Source organism: Oryx dammah, unplaced genomic scaffold (assembly GCF_014754425.2).
Source record: "Oryx dammah isolate SB20612 unplaced genomic scaffold, SCBI_Odam_1.1 HiC_scaffold_26, whole genome shotgun sequence".
Classification (NCBI taxonomy): domain Eukaryota; kingdom Metazoa; phylum Chordata; class Mammalia; order Artiodactyla; family Bovidae; genus Oryx; species Oryx dammah.
Window position 1 is genome coordinate 45,097,873 of NW_024070210.1, and position 24,983 is coordinate 45,122,855.

General features: G+C 51.0%; 1 protein-coding gene across 1 annotated transcript in view; it reads right to left on the reverse strand.

The window, feature by feature from the left end:
* The window catches only part of ONECUT1 (one cut homeobox 1), a 33,268-nt gene extending 22,779 nt beyond the window's left edge, over positions 1-10,489 (reverse strand). The window contains exon 1 of the mRNA XM_040226551.1: positions 9,117-10,489. Within this exon, the coding sequence (XP_040082485.1) occupies positions 9,117-10,221 (1,105 nt within the window). The 5' untranslated portion in view covers positions 10,222-10,489. The remainder of the gene's footprint in view (positions 1-9,116) is intronic.
* Positions 10,490-24,983: the final 14,494 nt, after the last annotated feature.

The window sequence follows — 24,983 nt, forward strand, 5'->3', positions numbered from 1 at the left end:
TTTATCATCTGAGCCACCAGGGAAGCCCCAGACAAATTTCAAATGCAGTGAAATTTCAATTCATCCTCCTCTTCTGAGTATTCAGAATTAAGCTGTTGTAGGAGGCTAGGACCTATTTATGGATATTACACATATCCATACAATATAGTCCCAGTAAGCTGATGGTGTATAATCTTAGATGCCTTTACATGCAGATGTAGAAAAACTCTGAAAAGAGATCAATTTGCAGCTGAAGCTGTTATGCAGCTGTTATGCTCTTCAGAGTGTGCATAACAAGCATGGTGTGTGTAAAGGAATCTGCTCTCACATAAGAGGTAGTCAAAAGCAACTGGGGAAGGGAGAAGGACTACTTAGTAGGAAGGGTGTATATGTAGTGGCTTTGAAAACCTGAAGTGGAAATTTTCATTCCCGAGTTGTTTACTTCAGAGATCCCCTCTCCCCCACCTCCCTTGCCTTGATCTTCTCTACCCCAAGAATCCATTTACCATTTGAAAATATCTTTTGGTTTAACAGTGTCTGCAGGCTGGCAATAAAAGCTTTCCAAGAAGCATCCCTCTTTTGATGTTAGGATAAAACTCAGGAGCTGCTTATTACTTTGGGGGAGGGGAGCTTGAAGAGAGAGGCCTTCAAGTAATTTTGCTAAGAATGCTGACCAAAGGGTACTTTGGTACTCCTGGATCAGGTTTTCCTCCCAGCAGTCATTTTAATCAGCACTTCCCCTGTTTAATGAGCTTGTAGTGCCATTACATAATCACCCAGCTCACTGGATTAATGATGAAAAGAGGAACTGATTTTTCCAGTTGCATCATTTGAAGTAAATGTTAACTTTCTTTCTGAGTCCTTAGTTAACCGCATTAGTGTGACAAATATGTCTTTGTCTAGCATAAGTAATTAGAATTTAACCACTTTAACTGCATCTTAATTACCCCAAATGAATTGAAAGGACATTTAATAGCAAAGATTAAATTGCCTTAATGAACGATTTTTGTGACTCCATCAATACTTGAATCGCGCTAGCCACTCCTCTCACGCACTTCACCTGCAGTGAGCACAGGATTCACTAGGTGGCGCGTTTCACTCATTTATTTATTTAATTTCCCCCATTGATCTGTTTTAGAAGACAACAGGAAAGAAAGCGAAAAGAATAGAGTTTATTATGTTCCTTTGATAACCTCTCTTTGGGACTATGAGGTCATCACCAGATGCAAAAAAGAAAGCAGCGATTTCAGAAACTGTCGATTCTGAGGACCCTATGGCGAATGCAAAGGGAGATGAGAAACACTCGGATAACTGGAAGCTCGCAGTGGTTGAGGGAAACTGTAAGTTACCCTCTGGACGACTGCCAACATATATATAGAGTTTAAGTCAATTTATTATTTTTTAGTGCAGAGTCCTAAAACATGAGTAACAGGCAAGCTTTGGAATAGCAAGACAGGAACTGATGTGAAGCCAAGAAATATAATTGTTGTGCAAGTGCGGATCAGAACACCAATGCCAGAAAGTATGGGAGGTTTGGGCCTTTGGGCCCTCCTCCAGGCTGGGTCCCCGTGGACCAGTCCTACCCACAGAACACATCTAATGAGATGGGTCTTGCCCATCAATAATTGTTTAAGTGAACAAATGGATAAGGAGACTAGAGTTCCATGGCTAGCTCTGTTACTGCCTCACATTCCCTTTCTTCAAAGGAGCAATAAAAGATCTCTCTTATAAGTCTTAATAAAAAAAAGAAAGAAGTTTCCACAAGTATCTCTCTTTGAGCATCCCAGAGGGAAGACACACATTCTCTACTTTCAAGGCCTTTATTATGCAGAGACTTTCCAGGTTGGTGTTTATGACAGGGGATCAGACATTTCCACATTCTTGGTCCACTGACCTGGTGAACTTGAACCTATAACTGAGGCACAGGGTGGAGGGTAAGGGGCTTCTGGGCTTTGAGTTGAGAAAGTTGTGCACAGGGCCTCAGTGATTTCCAGCTCTGTTACCACAGTTAAGTAATTCAACCTCATTGAACAGAGAAGCCGGAAAATAATGGTAACTACCCCATAAACTAGTGGCTCCTAAACTTTGCTACACATTAAAATCACATCAGAGCTCTTAAAAATCACAGTGCCCAGGTCATGCCCTATACTACTAACACCCTGAATATTTGAGATTTTAGCCAGGAATAATTTTTGAAAAGATCCCTAAATAAGTTCAAAGTATAGCAAGATTTGGGAGCCACTCATACAGGGAGAATTAAATGGTGGCTCAGACGGTAAAGAATCTGCCTATAATATGGGAGAACTGGGTTTGATCCCTGGGCTGGGAAGATCCCCTGGAGATCCCCATGGCAACTCACTCCAGTATTCTTGCCTGGAGAATCCCCATGGACAGAAGAGCCTGGCGGGCTATAGTCCATGGGGTCACAAAGAGTCAGACATGACTGAGCAGCTAAGCACAACACATATGTGCCCAGCAGAGTTCCTGACCAATAATAGGTACACAATGGACACAAACTCCTTCCTAATCAATTGACTTCCTTATCACTTGCTAAGACAAATCTGTGGGTTGAACTTCAGGATCTTGTTCTGTGTTATCTTATCAAACTATCTCACCTAAAGGAGAGGAAAATTTCTGGAAGCTAATTTGTTTCAGCTTTATGATCATGTTACATCTTTGGGGAGGAACACAATGTGGATGTTTCTATAGTCAGACCCTGTGGTAAAACAAATTTATATGTTTGTATCAAAATAATCAGATTGTCCTGTGATTGGCCTGGTCATCTAAGCCAATTCTACAATTTCAGAATAAAATTAAGCTTCATTCATATTAGCATACTTGTGTTAAAGTAAAAATCTATGCAAATCTATTGATAGAAGACAGGAATGTATGATTATGCATTAAATTAATTCACATTAGAAATCAGGTTTTTCCTTTTTACTAAACTCTATAAGGCCGACACTTTTCAGGAAATGACTTCTCTCAAAGGTGCTTAGTCATCTTATTTAAATACAAACAAAATGAAAATAGTATTTAATTAATACTTGTTGAATCCTTTATCCCAAGTTATAGGAAATCTATACTTTAACTATTATGACTTCAATAAGACCCTCCTTCTGTTGGTACCCTAGATTGAGGACCATTCAAATTTGCCAAGAGTGTGGAAACTTCTGTTTTTATGGGGACTGAAATGAAATTAGAAATTTCTCATCCTGTCCATCTAAACTCCTTGGTTGACTCAAAATATTAAACTGGTGTTTAACTATTCCAATATATGAAGTTTACAAAGAGCACTGAGCACTGTTACTTGAAGGGCAAGGCTTCTAACTATGTATTTTGAGGAGCAAGACACCCAAGAACCTCCTTTTTAATTACCCACTTTCACTAGACTTGAGGATTTTCTTTCTTATAAGGAAATCAAGAATAAATTTTACCGATATACTCTGCAAGAACTCTTTCTTCTGAGAACTTTGGGTAGCAGCATCTGTTTGATTAGCTGAATTTGCCATGAGTGTGGAAATGATGACATCAAAACAGCTCATGTAACAACCTCCTTAAAGACCTCATAGATTAGAGATGACTATAGATTTTCCCTAGCACGGATCAAAGGGACTGAATTGAACGTTTTAGCTTAATGATCCAACCCCTGTCACACCCATAGGGACTTAAATTCCGATTGTATAAGCAGGTGTGTGTATGCACTCAGATGCATGCAGAAAGCTGCTGGGGAGGGAAGAAAAGATCAACCACCTGATTGATGAGGATAGGTTTGATCTTTTCCATTATTACTTGATTGTGCTCATGGATACTACTGGTAGGGTCTCATGACTTCTCATAAACTTTGAAATATTAGCTATTAATTTTTGTTTCCTCACCATAACTCTTCAAAGCCATCTTAGCCACTTTTTAAGGGCAAGAGAAACCCAGACGACAGGCCTGGCTGGGCCCTGTCCAGGGTCCTGACGCCACACTGGGGCTTCAGGCTGCCAGGCCTCCAAGCTTCCCTCATGCACCCCACCAGACAGCAAACAAAGAGCTTCAAGCTCAAAGCCTCAGGGCAGCCTTCCAACTCCCATCAGTTAGCTGGAAGGCGAAACAACAAAACAAAGGGAACGCTAATCCACTCTCCCTTCACTACACCCTGAGCCCCAATCTCTGATTTCAGACTGCCAGGGTCACCTTCTCTACTGTGACCCTGATATTCTCAACATGCCAGCAGAAGTATAATTTGGATATAAATTCCAAACATGCTATCTTGTTTGGAGAGGTTAGAGTTGGAGTATAATTTGGGGGAATGGTGATTTTGTCTCACCAGTGGGGTCATACCCAGGAAGTGGGTAGGACCAAGACAGATGCACTAAGTATCCTTTCCTCCCTCCACTACACTCTACCAATCAAAACAGTTATCGGTTGAAAATCACATCAGCGTTCTAAAACAAAGCCTCTTCTCTTCCCATTGGATTGAGGCACTGAGGTTTACTGGGTGCCTGGCTCTGCGGCCCGCAGGGGGCGCGCGCACTTACCGGAGCACAGTCTGGAGCACAGTACGATCCCCTAAGCTACTGGGGGAAGGTGAGTCCAGATCGAGGGCATCAGCGAGGGCAGGAGTTCAGCTCCCCACCTGGCACTGAGCGCTGGAAGCTTGAAGATAAAGATGCAGCCTGGGATTTGAGTCTCTCTGCTGCTATAACACAACCTTGCTGTTGTTGGCACAGACCGTCCCAAGTGTCAGGTACAAAACAGCTACGGCAGGATTGGGTTTCTATTGACCCTGATCGCCCTCTGACTTGGGGCTGTGCCCGCTGGTGGGAGAGCCAACCGCCCTAGGAACAGGCTGCAGGGTTTATTGTCTCTGGCGGCTGTGCTCAATGCCCCGACACCAGGTCACCACAGAACGACCAGCTAGTTAAACTATCTGTTGTGATCTTCACCACATGCACACTTAACTCCATGCGTTCCCTCCTCTCCTCCCTGGAGTTTGTGCTCCCTAGTGGGGACCGCAAGGGAGAACTATTATCACACGGCCTCTAGGACTCAGACATGGGCTGGGAGAAAGGTGCACGCAAAGCTGTCTGGTGATTGGACTCCAGAGCCAGACCTGTTTGGCTGTGTCAGGGGGTCCCAAACCAACTCCCCGGGAGCAAGGCGACCGATGGGCCTGAGTTGGTGAGGGGACTCTGCCTCTGCCTGATAACTGGCTGCCCGCCAGGCCACGCTGGGAGGAGGCTATAAGAAAGGTTCGGAAGAGGCCCTCCTGCCCGGCAGCCAGCCCTCCTAGCCCCCAGGCTGCGAGGCTGACTCGGTCCTCTGCGCCCCACGGGCCCTTTGTTCGCGCCACAGCCGGCTGGGAGCAGCTGCACTGCCGGAGACCCGCGGCGCTGAGACATGGGCCCGGGCATGAGGGGAACTAGTCTATCTGGCACCTTCTCCTCCTACTCTTGGGCCCAGGAACCCTTCTGTTCCTGCATTCCTTAGGCCCAGTCCTGGCTTTTCTCCCGGCCCAGAGTCTTCGAGGATTCGGGAAGTGGGGTTCCCAGAGCCCAGCATCCGCACTCCTTCTGCTTGGCTCCCCTGGTCCAGGGAAATGAGGGGACAGTTGAAGTGTCACCCGCTGGGATAAATATTAACAAAAAGCAAATGGACTTGTGCGGGGGCCAGTTATCAATCAACCAGACCGCAAGGCCACTTATGGCAAACATGGCCCAGGTTGGCCTAGGGGAGACTTTTCTCATGGCCACCTTCTGGCCAGACTGCCACCTCCTCACCCCCACCCCTGCCCTTCTCCAGGTGGCCCTGAGGCAAGTGCCAGCCTGGAAATAGGAGCAGTCCTGGGTGCTGCAGACCCGTGTGGCTCCCGGGTGCTGCAGTTTGGAGGTTTCCTCACCTCCACCTTCACAGGTGCCTCAGGGCGGCCCTGCCCACTGGTGGGTGTGCACTTGCAGCCACTTATTGCACTGGCAGCTCCCCTAATGTGGCCAGAGTCTTCTGGAATCTTTAATTGGAAACTAATCTCCTCCCGTCTTAATAGGCGACCACGTCAGAGGCGGGCGACCACCCACCCGCACAGCCCAGCCCACTCTCCCCACCTGGGAGGAGACGCAACGTGAACCTATGCACTGCACTTAAATGGGGCAGCAGCAAGTACTACATTGAGGGGAAAAATATATTGATTTTTTAAAGGTAGTTAATTTGGTGAAAATTTCCTCCTGATTCTTGTCTTCCACTAGCCGATGTAATTTCGTGAAGAGAAAGCGTCTCTCCAAACAGTCTGCCACCTGCCCGGAACCTGGGGTACCAGGAGGGGCACGAAAAAGCGACTCTCCCGCCACCCAGCCAAGGAACCGACCTCGATGGGCCTTGCCTGGAATGGGGTAGAAACGAGTGTGTGTGTCGGGGGGGTCTTTGAATGTAAAGGCGAGGAGAGCTGCAAGTGGCACCTTCCTCTGTGCATCGGACGCAGCTGGCAGCGGGGAGGGGGGCGGCGATGTCCCACAGCTGGGGCCAACATGTCCTGCAATCTGTTTTAGGTCACCTGCAGTCAGAACCTACAAGAGATCATTTGAACGGCCCAGAAATCTGCCTCCCCCCCCTTTTATTTTCCGTAAAAGAAATGTTAACAGGACGGTTCACTGTTAGTTGGTGTCTTAAAAACAAGTCGTGGTTCTTCCTGGATTGATCCCGGCTGGCTCCGCAAGCACGCTCATCCCAGCCAGCCCCACCCCTTTAATGAAGTTAAATAAAGGAAAATGGAAGAGACGACTCTCCATCCGGGTCTTAGGATGCAGAGTTCGCTGGGGGTTTGGCGCCAAACGCCTGTTCCGCCGAAGTCTCCGATTTTCCTTCCCCACCCCCACCTCACCGAGGATAAGGCCACGCGCCCCGACTCACCACGGGCTGCTGGGTGCCAGGCAGCGGCCCCTTCGATAACTTGGGTCCCGAGAGCCCTGGTGGGTACGCCGCCCGCACCTCCCCAGGCCTGCCCACGCAAGGAAGTCAGAGGATGCTCCTGCAGGACAGAGCTCTAGGGCGTGTTGCCAGGGCTCTGGGACGTCTCTGAACCTAACTTCTCAGTCAGTCTTTCGAGGGGGAGATGGGAGGCCCTGGGGAAAGAGAGTCGTTGAAGTCCTGAAGAAGCGCCTTCACGAGGTAGGGGGTGTGGAGCGAGTTTTCCTGAGGGGACGGCTTTCTCTCCTTGCATTCCCTTAACCCCACTAAGTGAGGCTTGTGTGTACACTGCCTGGGTAAAAGGTCCTGAAGCACGACTCGAGGCTGGCCTGGCGTGCGCGCGTGTGAAAAGGCACTACCTCGGGCTCCCGTAGAGGCGAAGCAGTCAGGGAGACGAATAGCCTTTTCGGCCATTCCTTCTAGAACTTCAACTGTCCTGGGGTCTCGGTCAACCCATGAGATAGGGGGGTGATCTGGTGGCTGCACACACAACTACAGAATGGAATTGCGGGAGCCCCAGAGGGTACCCGGTCAAGCTCTTTCTTGCCCTCCCGTCCCCTTACCCCAGCCTCTCCAGGCTTCTGGGCGAAGGCTACATGAGTCCTCCTGGGGACTTTGCTTGGAGCCTACGAGCGCGGGGTTGGGCTGGAAAACCTGGCGGGGGCAGAGGCTCAGGCGGCGAGGCGCTTTAGCCAGGCCACAAGAGCTCACACGCCAGGAGTGCTTTGAGTCCTCTCCGGCTCTAGTCGCAGGCTCGCGGGGACGCCGGCACCTGCTCCCCTCTAGCTTCTCATTGGCCCGCACGATGTGGGGGAGGGGGCTCTGGCCTCTCGCTTTGATTTTAGACTGTGAAACGGCTCAGTGCCCCCGGCTCTGAGCGGATTGACTGTCTCTCGTACTCCAGGGACGAATTAATGGAGAACGATCAGTTAATTAACAAACCCTCATTCCGGCTTTTACCTTTTTCTTCGCCAGGACTCTGGCGAGGGCGCCGGGCTAAGATGGGGTGGGGAGCGGCAGTATGTACCCAAGAGTCAATCAACTCAGCCCCGGTCTCATCAAACCGAGTCCACCCTCGGCTCCCCTTGGCTCTACCTCTCCGCTTGTCCTCCGTCCTAGAGGGTGGCTGAATCTGCTTGAAGTCCCCCGTGTGATTCAGGCTGGCGTCACTTGTCCCCTCCGCCAGTCGGCTGGCCAGAGCCTTCGCCGTATCCTTGGCCTAGAGAGGCTGGGGGAGCTGGGCGCTGTGTGTATGCAATGCCACCGAGACCTTCCCGCCCAACTCAGAAACACTAGTGCCTCGGGGTTTGGGGCCAGGGGACCTTTGCTCGAAGACTTTTTTTTTTTTTTTTCCTCTCACACTCCCACCCCCTGCATGGGGATTCAGACGAAAATTCATGTGGAAGAATAAAACTAAATGAGAAGTACTAAGCGAATCGGCAACGAAAGCGGTCTCTGGGCTCAGCTAGAAGCTCCCTTGTTCCTTGGCCGCCCTCACCTGGACCTTGGCACGGTCTGCCTCCGTCTCAACAGTCGGTCACCCGCGCAAAGTGCATGCTAAATGTTAGGAAGCATCTGCGCCTCACACCCACCGCCGCGGTTCCCTAACCATTTGCTGGAACTCCCAGAGTGCGCTCCCCACTCCCCAGACCCCTGCCCTTCTCCGTGCCACTAGAGTGAGCGCCTGAGGGGGGAGTCAACGCAGCGAGTTCAGATAAACATTGGCAGGCAGCTCCTGCACGCTCCAGCGCAGCGCCCAGGTATGTGCCAAGGATACTGGTTGGCAGCATCTGCGCGCAGTTTCACGCACGCTTCGCCTCTCTCTCCCGGAACCCGAGTGCGAAACCCAGAAGCGACGCACAAATCGTATCCATCCAGGTGTGGGGATTTCTCTCCTCCTATGGTTGTTCGAGCTTCCTGCGCTGTCTCCCAGCACAAATGCGCCCCCGCAATCACCCAGGCCGCGCCGCTCAGTTCCCGGAACCTTCCACAGCCCAATGCACTGAGTCCTGGAAGGGGCTGTCTGCTCCCGAGAGCCACGCTCTGGCTCTTCCAGGCCTAGGAACCCCCCTCTCGGTGAAAGAAGGACGGGATGAAGCGTGCACAGAAGGCTGTCGTTCCCTGCCTCCTTGGGTCCCTTTAGCTTCCCCAATACCTTATCTGCTCTCGCGCCTAACAACTTGGCCGCTCACCTGCTAAGCGGAGCGCAGACATACGCTGGAACTCCGGCTCCTGCAGCCACTTCCACATTCTCCTGAAGGTCTCCCGGCCGGACTTGAGTTTGCTCCAGGGTTTGGGGTTGCGTAGCAGGTCCGAGAGGGTCCCTTGGGAACGGCAGAGCACCCTCTGCGCGAAGATGGCCTGTGGGATGCTGTAGCGCTTGAGCTCGGTGGTGATACGCTGCGCCACCTCTTTGGTATTGATCTCTTCCATCTGCCCTGAATTACTTCCATTGCTGACCTGCGCACCGGTTACCGAAGGGTTGGGCTCCCGGGCCGTGCCCAGGAGTTGCCCGTGGCCCTGGGCGTTCAGGTGGGCGTGGGGGTGGTGTGGAGGAAGGCCGTTGATGGGAACCATGCCTGCCGAAGTGGGCGTGAGGTGCTGCTCCCCGTGACGACCGAGCATGGCCGGGTGGTGGGCTTCGAAGCCGTTGGGGGTGAGCATTTTGTCGGTGGGCATGGCGGCACCCGGGTGGGCATAGTGTGGGAGCCCTTGCTGGGAGTTGTGGATGCCGCCCAGACCGGAGCCGGAAAGGGGCGAGAGGCTCTGGCCCATGCCGGCCACGTCCTTGTGGTAGGGGGTATAGAGGTTATTCATGGAGGCCAGCCCGCGCTCGTCCCGCATGAGTGTGAAGCTACCGCTCACGTTGCCTGCCAGGCGCTGGTGGTGGTGCGGGTGGTGGTGGTGGTGGTGGTGATGGTGATGGTGGGGGAACTTGTCCGAGACGGTGGAGATGGGCGGCAGCGGCTGCAGAGGGGTTAAGGTGGTGTAGGTGGTGGGCATGCTCATACCTGGGGGAGTCTCGCAGGCCATGGTCATGGTGGGGTGCAGGGGGCCGGCCAGGCTGTGCTCGGGGGCCCGGTGGTGGTGGTGGTAATCGCCACTCCCGCCGCCGCCGTCCAGCAAGGACGCCATGCCCATGGAGCGCGGGTGCGCCGGGGGCAGGTGGCTGCCGCGGTGCGCCACCGAGCTTCGCGCGTGGGGGCTGCCGCCCAGCAAGTCGGCAGGGGCCGGCACCGGCTCATGGCTCACCCCGTGCAGTTCCCCGATTGCCTCCATGGTCAGCTGCGCGTTCATCGTGATCTGGGCGAGCGGGCGGCGGACACAACATCGATGAGGCCGGGCAGAGGCGGCGAAGGGCGCACGCAGTCCGGTTTTCACATCGGCTGCTGGTGACTGTTGCCTTCCTTCCTTCCTCTCACTGTGGGGCTCTGTCTCCCTCTCAGTGTGTCTCGCCTTCCCTCTTGTCCCCACCTTCCCCTCTGCGTCCTCTTTTTTTTTTTTTTTAAATATTAATTTCCAAAAAGGATCTGCGCCGTTGGGCGAGCGCGGTGCCCCCAGCCCTCCCGCCCCTGGCCCCCTCTCGCCCCTCTCCTTCCTAGAATTGTGAGGCCCCCGGCTCCCCTGACGCAGCCCGCGCGCCTTCCGCGGCTGCTGCCTGTCCGTGCCGCTGGCCAGCTCCAGCCATGGCTCGGTTACTGTTGCAGACTCTGTGGCCGCTGTTCCGCCGCCGCCGCCGCCGCCGCGGCCCACCCTCCCGCCAGCCGGGCGCAGCGCGCAGGCGCGCCAATCGGCCCCGCCCCCTCGGTCCCCGCGCTCTCGGTCGGTGACGTCCCCGTACAAATGAAGGTGGGGGGCCTCCACGCCTTACCAGCGGCGCCGGGTGGCGGGGAAGCGGCGGGCGCGTGCGAGTGTCTAACGTAGAGCGCGACCTGGGGTTGCTACCCCGCGCCGGGAAACTTGGGTCCCCCTTGGCTCCCTGCCTTGGGTGGGCTCTCCTCCCAGTCCCCGGCCGCACTTGCTGGGCTCGCATCCCGAGTGGCGCACGATGCCTAGAGAGCCATCGCCCCTCTATCCAGTTGCTGCCTCCCGGTGAAGGTTACCCAGGAGCCTCAGCTGGTGTCATCACTTCTTCCACCCTGGCCTGTTTCCCGGGAGGGCCTCTGAGAGTCCACGTTCTCCCCAGCTTCAGGTGTTTGACCTTTTGCCGGGGAGGGGAGCAAATATTTTAAAGGCCTTGGTTAACCCAGTGGCTGTTCAGCCGACAATCTCTGTGATCCCTAATACTTTGCCCACCCTTCCTCTTCCATGCTCTGCGAAGAGGCGCGCTTAGTGCCAAGAGTCCCGGCCGGGCCATACCTCTCCGTCCTCAGCCGCCTGGGTCCTTCTCCGGTTCAGCTGATAATAAGCGGTGCGCCGCTTCGTGAATGACTGGCGTGTGTGTGTGTGTGTGTGTGTGTGTGTGTGTGATAAGTGCCCTGGATGGGTTCCTATGTTAACTCGTGGGTTCTGATGGGGCCGCAGAGGTTCGTGCTGTTTCTGCGGCTTCTTCATGGCTCTCCTGGTAAAGCACCCAGAGGCCGCTGCTTGCGGAAGGACTGACGCCCTCAGGGTGGATCAGGCGCGCCGGTCTCTGCTTGGCCCGTAGGGACGCACTCTTCCCGGCGTCCCTGCGAGAAGCCTCCAGATTTGAAAATCAATTCAGCTTCGGGAGTAATTGTTCGCTTTCCACAATCGCGCTCCAATCCGGAATCGAACCTGGTCCTTGGGCCTGGCTGGGGACGCGTGGGGAAGCCCCCAGTATGGGACGTATTCCCGGCTGCCACATGCCGGCTTTCTTTCATTTACAAAAGAAAGAAAAAAAAGTCCGTAACAAAAGGCAGAGCGTGTCCGCTTAGGTGCTTTCATCCCTCAGAGAAAGGACAGATGTGCCCATTGTCAGGCCCTTGGCAGTTACGACCCGGTCAGTGCCGAGCCTCAGCCCCGGGCGAGTGGTGCTCACAATGGGGGAACAACTCAGAGCCTGGGTGTCTATCTGGGTTGGGATATGAAATAAAGTGTTTGTGACCTGAGCAGAGCCAAACTCCAACCGTATGTTCCGATCAGAGCCCACCACCAGTGTCTCTCCTGGGAATGTTCCCAGACCCTAGGAAAGCTCAGGTTGGTTCGGTGGTGATAGTGGTGGTGGCTGAGTCCCTTAGACAAAAGCTTGGGCTGGCCTATCCATGGGGTGGGGGAGGAGGTGGGGAGACGTCCCACCAGCTAAGCATAAGCAGGCCAACCTCTTTGCCCAGGTCCCTACCACAGCCCAGGAAACATGAAGATCAAGGTAGGTCAAGACCAGTGGGTTCACTCTAGCTGACTTCTTTGAAAGCTGTCCTGTTCAGAGATAGGTTAACCTGGTTGGTTTCATCACCACAGACACTCCTGTTTTGTCCAAACAGTGCCTATGGGGGTCCATCTCTGTGGACTTAGCATCAACTTGAACAATGAATATTTAGGATCTAAAACCTCCAGAGGGTAAAAGGTCTTTGGGAAACACAGACTGACAAAAAGGAATTCAGAAAACAAAAATTAATTTTAAAATTACTCGTATCTACATCTGTCTATTTATATATACATACATACAAGCATAAAACATATTTTCTGCCTAGTGGATCACAATATGTTGGCGGCAAGCTGAATTATTGGTTCCTTAATGTTTCTGATCTCATTTGTTACAACACAGAGCATGTAGCTCTCGTATGAGACCAAACAATGGGTTAACATAGAAGGCAGACTTTGAGCTAAACCGTTTGCCTCCCCTTTGCCTCTCCCCCTTCATTCTAATCCTCCTGAAGTGATTGATTTGCCCTTATGACAACTCTGTTCCCAAAAGGCAGTTTGTTAAAAGAAAGAAGTAAATACCACCAAATGCACAAATTGTTCATGGTTTTCTCTTTGTGTAACTAATTAGGGACTTGATCCTAGAAACCTTTCCTCCTTTGAGGCTCCTGGTTGAAGCTCTAGAGTCTACCTGAAGAGGGCTGGGATCAGGTGAGCTTAACTCTCCCTCCCCCCACCTTATGAAGAGTGGCCTGGTTCAGTGCTGGTCCCTAAAGGTGGAGCCAAAGTAAAAATCTGGATAAGTATTTATATGGTGGACTAAAGTGTGTACAGGACTTGCTTGGGGAGGAAATCTCCTTAATTTTTCTTGGTCATTTATGCCTTTTATTTAACCTTCGTTTTCCTGGAGTTGACTGAATTGCAGTGATTTCTCAGAAACATTTTTATTCTTACTCAATGTCTTGGAAAACTTTCCTGTTACTAAGAATGTATATTGGGTGGGATGGGTGCTCTTAGGCCTAGTTAGGGTGAATGCATATCTATGTGTGTGCGTGTGCATATGTGTGTATGGGGGGAACCAGAGGACTGGGATAGCTTCTTGTCATTTTGTCCCTCTCTGCCCTTCCACCTCCCACTGCCCAGCCTGGCACCCATCCGGTGCACTATGGAGGAATAAAGAGCCCAAGGATGGGTCTCTTGAAATTACCTGATAGGTTTAATGTATGTGATTACAGGATGTGTACAGTTCTATATAATAGCCAAGAAGCTTGAGGGGAGGGCTCATTGTTAGTTGGTTAGATTTTGAGTAGCTGCAGGAACTTAAAAAAAAAATGTCAGTCACAACTCTGTTTCATACACTTATATATTCAGGAAAAAAGGAAACAAGCCTATGGACTGGATGCTTGTTGCTGGCAATATTTTTAGTGTGGAAACAAGGATTTCAGACTACTTATTTTGTAGTTGGAGTGCTGCTTGGTGGTGGTCAGGCAGGTCAAGTCCTTCCTATGCTAGGTGGGCTAGAGCTTGCCTGGTGACCCCAGAAGGCTTAGAAAAGAGAATGAGAATAAAGTCTTTCCTCCAAATGCTGGCCACACAAGGTTCTTTGAGAACCTTCTATCAGTTTCAGAGTTGCTACTTTAGTGTTCTTTGTGAGTAACAGAGATGTGGCATATGACTCAGTCCCAGTTTTCAGTACCTTTCCAAAGAACTGTTTCCAGCCCCTCTGAGTCATTAAATGTTTACTTCCTGTTTGTAGACAGCACAAACAGCAAAGCTGAGTGTCAGGGTGGATTCCCTCATTCAGGGCTTCATGGCAAGGCTGGTAACTCACCAGCCTTTCTGATGCCTGTAGCAAGTCTAGAATTAAACTCTAGGTGAGGAACCATTTCTCTGGTGTCGGGTAGAGTTAGACACTTGATAACTGTTGGTGAAGGATTTGATCCTGGGTGCTTCTAGCCAGGTTCTCCTGTCTTCCTCCCACCTCTGCAGAATTTTTTTTTTTTAATCCAGAAAATTGCTATTGGCTTAGAATAGGAAAAATTCAGAAGAGGGTGGCCTGTGATTCCCTATTGACAACCATTAAAAAAATTTAGTCAGTGGCTTCTCTCCACTTTATGAGGGCCAAGGAAGTGCTAATCAATTATTCTAGCCCTCTTCATCAAACTTTGACCTTCATATACTTCTTATTCATCTGTTGTTAGTTTTTTCCTTTGTAATGTAAATTATATTTTGCACACTATATACAGTGTGAGTTCACTCTCTCCTTTGTGGCATTTCCCACCTACACTTTTCAAATCCCAAAGAGAAGATGCTCTGGTGTAGAGCTCTTTGACAGCTCCTGCCAGCTCAGCAGACTCTGGGTTATAGGAGATGCCCAGGTGGTCCAACGTTCCTCTCCCCATTCTTGGGCAATTGGGCCACTGGATAAGCCAGAGGCAGCTTTTCCTGGACTTAAATTCATTCCAATGGCTGCCCATTTTGGCTAGGGCTTTTCAAGATCTCTTTCAAGAAAGGGGCTTCCTTATGCCCTGGGGCTTGGGATGGGGTCCAAGGCTCCCAGGTGGAACATACTGTTTTCAAGACCCTGCTATGGATGCAGCCAGCAGATTCTAGGGCAGGTGACCTTCTCTGGCCAACCCTTCAGTGGATTTTCTTTCCTAGTCTTTGTATTGTTGAAGTATATTACAAAGGAGACCTATCTGGGCTGCAGGTGCGGGTGGCAGTGACTTTACCAGATTTGGGGCAGTGGTAACTGCTCTTCCAGTGCTTCCTTTCTGGGGCTCTATTCCAGGCTAGCCGATGAGCCCCTGATGTAGAGAACGACAGGGCTGGAGACTGGGGAGGACAGGGAGAAGGGGTCCTTTCACTGGAGCAGATCAAAGTGACCCAAAGTGAGGACAACTCTGAGCAAAAGGACTGGAGAGAGGGCAAAGTTGGCTCACAATGATTTCCAGGTAAACCAAGCTTCGGACCTGGTGGACAGGAAGGATGGAAGTCGAGGATGGCAGTCCAGCCCAGAATCTGAGATGGATGGGTGTGGACTAGCCCCCAGAGCGCTGGGCTGATTGCAGCCTCTGCAGCCGGGAGCATGGCCCATTTGGTGAGCTCCTCCGCAGCCTTGCAGTATCACGCCGACCCACTGGAGAGCAGCTGCACTTGGGAACGAAAACTCTTTAAACAAATCATTTTGGTGTCTAATCAATTAGTGTTTGCGAAGTCAAGTACCATAGATTTAACAGAATAATCGTTACTGCCCTTGTCTTTATTTGACCCGCAGACACCTAGAAGATTTAAAAATGAAACGCCGGTGTTGGTGTTCTGGGCTCCGCATCCCTTGCCTGTGCCTCCCGCCTGGGTTGCGCCTGGCCATGTGTTTTCTTGAGGCTGAGCCGCCTTTTCCCCTCCCAACCTTCATCTTTCCTTTCCCCTTCACACTTTCTACACGTTCCCTTCTTTCTTTGCCCATCCGGCCCTGTTCATCTGGCAAGTTTTGGCCTTCTCATTCCTTCGTCCCTTCTCATTCCTTCGTCTCACTCCTTGCGGCTGACAGGAGAACCAGCCTCGGCTGTGTGACTCTTGGGCTCTGGGCCAGTGTCTGACCCAGCACCATCCGAACAATAGTGCCCAGAAGTCTTTCCCCCTACATTCCTTACCCTCTAACCCTTTTGCCCCCTTCTGAACCATCCAAGGCCCAAGGGGTCCTTTGCAAGCCCTTTAACATGAGTGCAGCTTGTAAAAGACCTTCACCTTCACTTGCTGGGAACTTCATGTCGCAGGGTCTTGCTCCATAAATACAGTGACCCAGGGTGCAGGAGAGGGGATGAGAAAAAAAAAGCGGAGTGTGTGGTCTTAGAACCCCTCCCCCCCAACTGCAGGGGAGCAGAGGGGGCAAGGCGCCAGGGCCTGTGGGGAGTGGGCCTGCGGTTGGGTTGGGGTGAGGGGATGACTGGGGACCGTTATGTGGGGGATGTCTGCTGTCTCAGAGGCACACTTCCCAGGGCTGTGCCAGCACCCAAGATCCAGAGCCAGGACTGGGAAGGTCTCCAGGTGTCTCTCTCCCCAGTTTGTATCTTTTTTTCAGGTCTAACTGGTGTGGATGCATCTGTATGTACTCGTATAGGAACACCAATGTGCTCCCTGCCAGGCCTCAGGCCACCGACTGGGATGTGGGAGTTCCCAGCCTTAGGTCGAAACCCAAATGGGTTGTAGGGATGGTCACCAGGGCCAATAGACCTGGGAGCCGGTCTAGGAGGCTGTGGGAAAATGCCTGGGGCTGGCGAAGAATTTTTGGTGTCAAGAATGCCTCCACCTTTCCAGATAACCCACTCTAGTATTCTTGCCTGGAAAATCCCATGGACAGAGAAACCTGGCAGTTCATGAGGTTGCAGAGTCAGACACAACTGAAGTGACTTAGCTTGTGTGTACATTTCTGGAGTCACCTATACAGCTAGAGATTGAGCCTGACATACCTGGGTAGTAGGTTGGTTAAATAAGCCTGTAATTCTAAAAGGAGCGGGAGGAAGGGCAAGCTGGGGTTGAGGGTGCCTTCTTTTTGCACTACAGCCCCTGTGGGCTCCCGGATGCCCCTATCTGGACCTGGATGCTCTTGAGCCCCTGGAAGTGCTTCGCAGTCCTGAGTCTCCGGGCACTCACCTGAGAAAGGTTGCTCTCAACAATAGATGATTTCAATGTACTTGACTAATGCCTGTATTTCTCTGTTTAACATACATTAATCCAAGTAACAAAAAAAAAATCAATATTGCTAACAATATTGCAAACAAATTCTAGTCTCTCTCACACAAACCCTTGTCTGATTCTCAGTCACTTTGACCTGCTTAAATTTTGTTATCTTTCCTAGCCCAGTGGTAGCTCCCAGATAGCCTGGAATCCAGAAATGACTTTCAATAGTTTTTCTTTAAAAATTCTATTTCCCCCTCCTCCCAGGGGGAGTTGTAGGGGGGAGGACCTGGGACACTTCCTGAGTCCTCTTGAGAACTCTGAGTTTACCTAAAACTGTTCCTTCCAGTACCAGTGAATGTCCCAAGTCACTGCCACTGACTTCAGATTTTTTTGTTTTCTCTAACAACCCCTCCCCCTCAAGCCCCCCACAAGGCAGCTCTTTGCTCCTCTGAAAACCCCATAAGCCTCTCTTCCAGCCAATCTGCCCCCACCCTTGCCACCTTTAAACTAATCATAGCCAGTGGTTCTTGGGAGTTTATTGTGATTCTTATTTTGATTACTATTTTTTTTTAAATTGGTGTTTTCCACCTGGAAGGAACAAACCCGAGGGGCTGGCTAATGAAGGAACTTAGGTTTGCAAAAACACTGTAAATAATTTAGTATTGTATTTCAAGGAAAAAAAAATAGCTTTCTTAAATCATCCCTGCAATATAAATTGCAGACTTACAGTATGGTCCTGGTAAGTCTAAATTTTTAAAGGAGCAATATTCAAAGAGACATAGATGTCTGTATTAATTATTTATTCGCCGGTGCCTTCCTTCGTTTCTAACTTATTATTAATTAGGCGCCTCTAGTCTTTCGCAGAGCGCTCCACCGAGCCGGTTGCAGCTTTAAATATGAATTAAAAGCAAATCCAAGCTACTGTAATGCGAAAATTATTCCGTGTCTTGCATGGCAGAGATGAATAGCCGCGTGGATCAATACCGTGAAACTCGGCTCCGAACGACAGGGTTATTGATAGCTTATATTAATGATGTTAATGATGGAAAAAGGAAAACAACGGCCCACCCGACTTAGAAACTTTTTAGCCGCTGAAACCCCGCAATAAAAACGGGAAGGGGGCAGGAATCGGGCTTAAGTGTAATAAGAAAATTATTTATGAAACCGGATAAATGACTTCAGAGCCTTGATGCATTTGAACCTAACGCTCTCGGCTCCTGGCGGCCCCGGCTCCAGCTGGGTAGACCGCGAAAACCCCAAGCAGCGGTGAGCTGGGGGCTGGGGGCGCTCCGCCAGCCTCGGCAGCCTCCGGTTTGCCGCCCGCTTTCCCCTCCGTCCCCGCCGGGAGAGCCCTCAGGGGCGCCGGTCGCAAGCGCTTTTGGAAGTGGGATGGGGCAGGCGCTAGGCTGGTTCCCGTAGTCCCGGAGGGGACAGTGAGGCGGTCAGCTGGGCCCCGTAGCATGGACTTTGGCCCAATTTCTTCACTAGTTCTCTTGGCAGCTGCTCCCAGAGACTAGTCCAAGGTTTCGGGCTTGAGGAGGACACAAGACTACACTGCTCCCCCTCTCACCCAAGGCTCTTTGAATTCCCCAAATGCAAAAGGGTGGGTGGCTGGTGTCTGAAGGGGGTGTAACATTTTGAATGAAGATAAATTGCTCTAAACGGGGCAGGAAAACTGAGAAAGATGCCCACTCTCTTCCTACGTGCCTTAGCGGGTTCTTTATCAGGCACGGGGTTAGCTGGGCCTTGGCATTGAGCGCCGGGCAAGCGAGGGATCTTTGAGGCTGGGTCTTCTGGGTATGGGGAGCGGAATGAGCACGCAGGTTTGGGCTCCATCTTCCTGCAATCCTGCCTGGACGCCGCTCCCTCCCCCACGCTGGTCCCAAATATTGACGCACTCTCCCTAGCCCGGGGCCGCTGAGTGACCAGGGCGGGAAGGGGAGAGGGCGGGGAGCGATAGGTTAACTGCTGACCCCAGAGGACCGCGGCAAAGGTCAGAGCCTTAGGGTCACTCGAAGGCCCGAGGTTCCATCCCCCTCCGCAGGGCATGGAACCGTCAAGTCCCCTTCCCTTAGCCAGGGTCCTAGGCCCTTGGAAATTGGTGGTGGGTGGTGGAGTGGGGTGGTGGTGACCTCTGCCATTCACTGAGGGGGCGGGGGAGGGGGTTGCTGGGGTGAGTTGGTGGATGGTAGGATTGCCAGTGGGTCCGCGGTCGGCGCGCCCTGAGTCCAGCCTTTTGGATTGGAGTGGGAGTTTCGGGGATTTTAATTTATGCTGGCGACTGTAATTTGTTCTGCATTTCAGGAAGGAGGAGAAACTACCCAGAGCTGTGAGAAAATTCCCACGTAGTCCACAGAGCAAACAATTCCCTCCGAGGGATGGGGTAATTTTTTTTTTTATTAGGTCTTTTGAAATCTGTTTTTTCCTCTTTTCCTTTCTTCCTCTCCTTCACCATCCTTGTTACTTCTCTTTCCCCCTTTTATTTCTATCTTACTCTCTTCCTCCCGTTTCATTTCCCTTTCCACCTCTTTTCATTTTTTTCCCCTTTCTTCCTTCCTCTCTCCAACTCATTCCTTTCTTCTCTGAAGCTTTCTCCCCTCATCCCCTCCCTCTTTCTCTTCCTTCTATAGCTAGGTGGAGGCCAGGCCCACCTCCCTGCACCTCAAGACTTTCACATGAAAGGTGCCAACACCATTTGGCATCCGCATCAAATATCACTTTGTTTTTGACAAAGGAAAGAAAGAACACCAGAATTCAGAGAAATCATCCATGTCTCTGAGCCCATTAGCAGGAACCTGCATCCCTTGCCACTTCTCTACTGGGCTTTTGCAGTTGTCCAAGGTCAGCCAGCTCAGGGTCATAACCCCTTTCCTAAACTTGGGGCTGCTTCAAGAGTGCGCTCTCCTTGCTAATGCTTCTCACGGTGCTGTCTGGGACCAATAACATCAAGATTTTGGGGTTGTTGGTTTTATTTTTATTTATTTGATTTTATTTTGAAAAAAATTGCAGTGAAACTCTGAGGCCATAACTTCTAAAAGCACCAGCTGAGTCTTAAACCTATCCTAGGGCACCAGAGGTTGAAACCATTATCTCGATAACTAGACAAAAACCAAACTTCCTGCCACCCAGGCAGAACCCCATTTTAGCTATCTCGCTTCAAAGTCCACAATCAACTACATGTTTCAGATAAGCACCTGCCCACTGGAGTGTAGTCTTAGAGCCACACCATCTACCAACAAACGCCTCTTCCTCAGAAAGGAAATAAAACAGACACTGCACAAAATCACTTGATTCTGGAAAAATCAATATCAAGATTAGGTTTATTGTCTGCTTATATGATTAAAAATGACAAAGTGTTGCCTTTTATTTTCATAAAAAGACAGAGGTCTCAACAAAATAATTTACTATTGAGTTCTTGTTTCATTTGCCTGGCAAAACCTGGAGGAGGCCGAAAAAGCAGTTAGGAGGTGCAGTGGCCCTTGCTTGGCATGGGTGAGCTTGCAATCGGAGGATGTGTGCTTCTCTGTGTTTGAGGAGAGTAGTTTCCTAATGTCCAGCTTGCCCTAATGCCAGGCCACCTGGGTAGTTCTCAGTTCTTCCTCATTTCAAAGAAATGCTTGATCATCTGTCACTTGCCCTTACTTTCTTCAGCTCAAACGTGGCTTCCAGATTCCGCCCCCCCCCCCGCCCCCCAAAATAGCTATCAGGATCAGGCTGCTTCAGTGGCTGCACAGCTCTGGCAGGGGCAGCACCAGGGCCTTGCTGGCTCCCTCAGCCGTGGCCTCCCAGATCCCTTTCCAGCCACTCTGGATCTTAGATCCTATGAAGCACTGCTCTGCCTCTGTGTGCCTGTGCGTGCGTGCGTGGGTGCGTGCGTGAGTATGTGTGTGTGTGTCCCCGACCCACTACTTGGCCCGATTCAGGCTCCCTCTTTGGGGAGGCTCTCGGGGTTCCAGAGTCTGAACTGCAATCAGGAAAATGGGGTTTTCGAAACCACTGTGGGCTGGATTCTCCAAGTGTTGCCGGCGGTGAGCGCATTCGAGGGACAAGACGGCTTTGGGCACGCGCGCTGGTTACACCACTGCCGGGGTTATCTATCTACGTTAAAAACAAAAAGAAAAACAAAGAAAAAAATCCACTGTATGAATCCCAGCTTAAATTCCCCTCCCCTATCTCAAAACCCCTAAAAGCCCACTTGGAATCTATTCTCATCTCTAGGCTGCTGCTCTTGGGCAACAGTCCCGCGTGCTCAGAGCATGCTCCCAACCCGTTACTACCTTGTTCTAGAACAAGAGTGGCTCTCAGACGCACAAGGTTCATGGAGCGCGGTCCCCGAGAGAACAGTTTTACGCTCATTTAGCACCATTAGGAAAATAACTACCTAGACGGTCCCTAAGAGCCCCAAATCCGCCTTCGGATTTGGAGTTGGAGCCGTTTGGCGGGCTGCAAGCGCCGACTCATTTCTTAAACGCATTAATTGGCTCTCCGTTTGTTCTGGAACCTAGTGGAAAACCTGGTGGTTGTGGAAATGAAACCTAACCAAACCGTCTCCTCTACCGAGTCCCCACGGGCATAGCTTCTCCAAGACCGTCCTGGCCTCCTCTTGGGGTGGAGGGCTTACGGTGTAGCGGGCGTGGATTACGTACTACTGGGAAATGTGACAAGCCCGGCTGGGCGCCGACGGCGGGCTAGCGGTGGTCAGGCCCCGCTCGCTGTCAGGCTTGACGTCTTTCTCTTCGTTGCCGGGGTGCCAGTTCAGCGCACCCTCGAATCGGGGCACTTTTCATGGAGACGCCCGAAGGGAGACCGAAAGGGTGCCTGGGTCCGGACAGGCAGATCTGAGGAAGCCACCTTGGGAAGGGGGAAGGCAGCCCGAGGGTTGAGACCTCGCTTGGCGCTTGCTTGGGGGCAGCTCTGGACTCCTTTCCGCGTGAAGGCAATTCAGCCACTAGCTTCTCGGGAAACAAGTCTGGTCTCTCCTTTCTTCTCCCGGACCCTCTCTCCAGCCTCTTTTCTCTACCTTCCTCCCTCTTTAGCCATGAGTACTCCGAAGCTGCTAGCCCTAGGGTCAAAGGTCAGGCCTTCACTGGGGGCTTGGGGGCTCAGGCGGCAGGGTTCGCCTTCTTCGTGCACTGGCGGGGAGCACGGGAATCGCCTGGCCTGTCACTCGGGGCTGGACACCCATTGCCAACCAGAGAAAACAGACATTGAACTCAGAGCTCCCTCTTCCAGTACTTAGACCTCTTTGATGACAAGGAGAGTTGAAGGGGATGGTAGTTTAATTTAGAAAGTTGTATCCAGACTATAAAGTCACTCATCTGGATATTTTAGGAGTCATTTTTGGGGGGAGGGAGTGGGTAATGATTTCCATAGGTGTCTACATTGGGGTGGTTTTAAGCACAGGACTGACCTTAAGAGCAGGCTTTTGTTTCCTCATTTCCCTTGCCCTAACCCTGGTCAGAGTTGGAAAGAAGTTGCCAGAAGGGCTCCAGGAGAGGTTAACGAATGCCCAGCTCTCCAAGTAGGCAGATCTGTTCCAAAGGGACCGACCTTTCGCATGAGTGGGGGCAAGGCAGGCAGAGTAAAAAGCAGATCTCTATGCACATTCACGTGGCTTCATGTAATGAACACATCTCCATCAATTCCTGGAGGCAGAGGGCTCAATTACTTGGGTTTTAGCCGAGGAATGTTCTCAGCCTCAGCTCTGACTACAGAGGAGCCCAGTAGTTAGAATTCTCTCTCCAACGAAAGCGATGGTCAATAGAATTCTCGGTATCAAATGAGCAATAATTTGCTGTGGCTACATGCTGGATAATGAAAGATGTTAGTGGGATCAATAAAAAATGAAAACACTTTTACTTACATCTTGAGTTACTGTTTTAAGCGAGCAAGAGGGATGCAACAAACCCAAAGCTAGGCTGAGATCCTCTGCAGACCCCCTCAGACTCACAAAGCTCTGTTACCACCAGAGTCTTTTTGTTGCCAGGACCTCTAACTTCCACCTTCTGTGCTCACAGGCAAGTGGGTTATTTATATCAAATTAACCCCTTGGAATCTGGTAATAGTTTAACTGTCAGGATTTTACATTTTTTCTTTTTTTCTACACCCTGAATTAATTTTAAATTGTTTTCAATCAGAACTAAACTGGTTGTGGTTTACGGAAAAAGTAGGAAAATATCCCAAATCTGATTTGTCCATTGAAATGCTTATAAATGTGCACTTGACAGACAAACCCAGTGGGGCCTATGGTCTTCCATTGTGTATGAAGAAAACACAAGTAAAGGGATAGACTAAATTCCTTTCAATTTGTTATTTGTGGCCATGAAATCTGGAAAATTCAGACATTAAAATCGCTTTTTTCCAAACTAGTTAATGCCCTCACCTTCATTCATAATCATTTCTTCTGTTCAATGTGTTTTTAATTTGCATTGGGTTTATTTATACCTTCCAGGCAGCTTCTCTCACCATTCAATCCTAAACACTTAGGAACATATCTGTTCCTTAAGAAACCTATTGCAAAACCATCCATAAAGCATTATATATATGTATATATTTAAGATACAAGACTGAACAATATCCCAAGTGCTCTGCGTAAAACAGGCTCAACGAAAAAGCTCGTTGTCAGACAGCTTCCAGCACCCGAACCGATATAAACAAAGAACATTAGGAAATGTGTGTTTGGTTGCTTCTGCGGATTTGAGAAGCCTATATTTTCTCACCATTAAAGGGCGGGGTGGGTGGGTGGGGAAAAACACGAATTTAGCCGCCGCTTTATGCTTTCTGACCAGAGAAGCTGGTTCTTCCATCGAGATAATGGTCAGTGCTGCAAAGACAGTGGCCTGAGATAATCCTGAGCAGGTTTGTGTTGGATTTGCAGAGACAACAAACCACCTGGGAGATTTAGAAAGCGGGAACCAGCCTAGGGAAGTGTAGGCAAGTTCTAACTCGGGGTTTTCCCCAGGTCAGTGACCCTGGCTATCTCCATTTCTACGACTCGGACAGATGCAGGTGCATTTCTGCCGCCGCACGCGGCTTCGCGGGAGAACCGCTCATAGACCGCAGACGCGCGCTCGCGTACCCACCGCCACGCTTGGCACGCCCGGATATTTACACCCTATTTGGGAGGCTTCCTCCCCGCCCTCATTTGCTACTTTACATTTGCCAGGAGGACCTGTTAGCGCCGGAGCTGGGTGGGCAGGGTGGGAGGGGGGCGCCCTCGCTCGGCTCCCTGACCGTGACGCGGCTTCTGCCCTCCGCCCTCGGTTCCTACCCTGTCTGCGTGGCTACAGGCTCAGCAGTGGACCAGCGACGCCAGGCCCCTGGAGCCCCTGCCCCGGCCTGTCCCCAACACCCACCTCCGCACGCGCCTGTGAGAGAGGCTTACCCGGGTGGGCGAGTCGCGGCGCATTAGCGGATTTCATGGCAAGTTGCTTCTGTGACAAGTGATCAGGTTCGCGTTTGAGGATTTGCCCCCTAGGAGGGAGGAAACGAGAGTCAATCTGCATAATTTCAAACGAGAAAGAAACCGGGAAACTGGGGAGCCTAACTTCTAGCCTCCTAATTCCCCCCTCCCCGGGATCCTATAAGCCCCCCCCACCCCCCACCCCGGAAACTGTAATTCCCCTCCGCTCCGGCCCCCGAACCAGTGGTCAGTAAGAAAAAGTGATCCGCACAAGTCGCAGGTGATACCTTTTATTGCGCTCATTTTAAAGACAGGGACCGGATGGCTCCCTCCATGAAGCCTTTCTCGGTAGCTCGGCCCCGGGGAGGTGGGTTAGCCAGGCCGCTTCAAGACCCCTCAGATTCCTGAAACGTCGCGAGGTGAGGGGTGCGGAAAAGAGCGACCTCGGGCTTCGTGCCAAACGGCCCCCTTCGGCGCCCCGGTCTGAGCTAGGCGCACAAACCCAAATTCCCTCTAGCGCCTTCGGCTCCATCTTTAAGTCCAGGAAAAGATCAATTCTCCCTCTGTCTCTCTCACGCACACATATGCAGCCATAAATAAACAGCTCCCAGCTAAATCAGGAACCCGAGAAGAGAAAGAGAGAAAAAAGAAG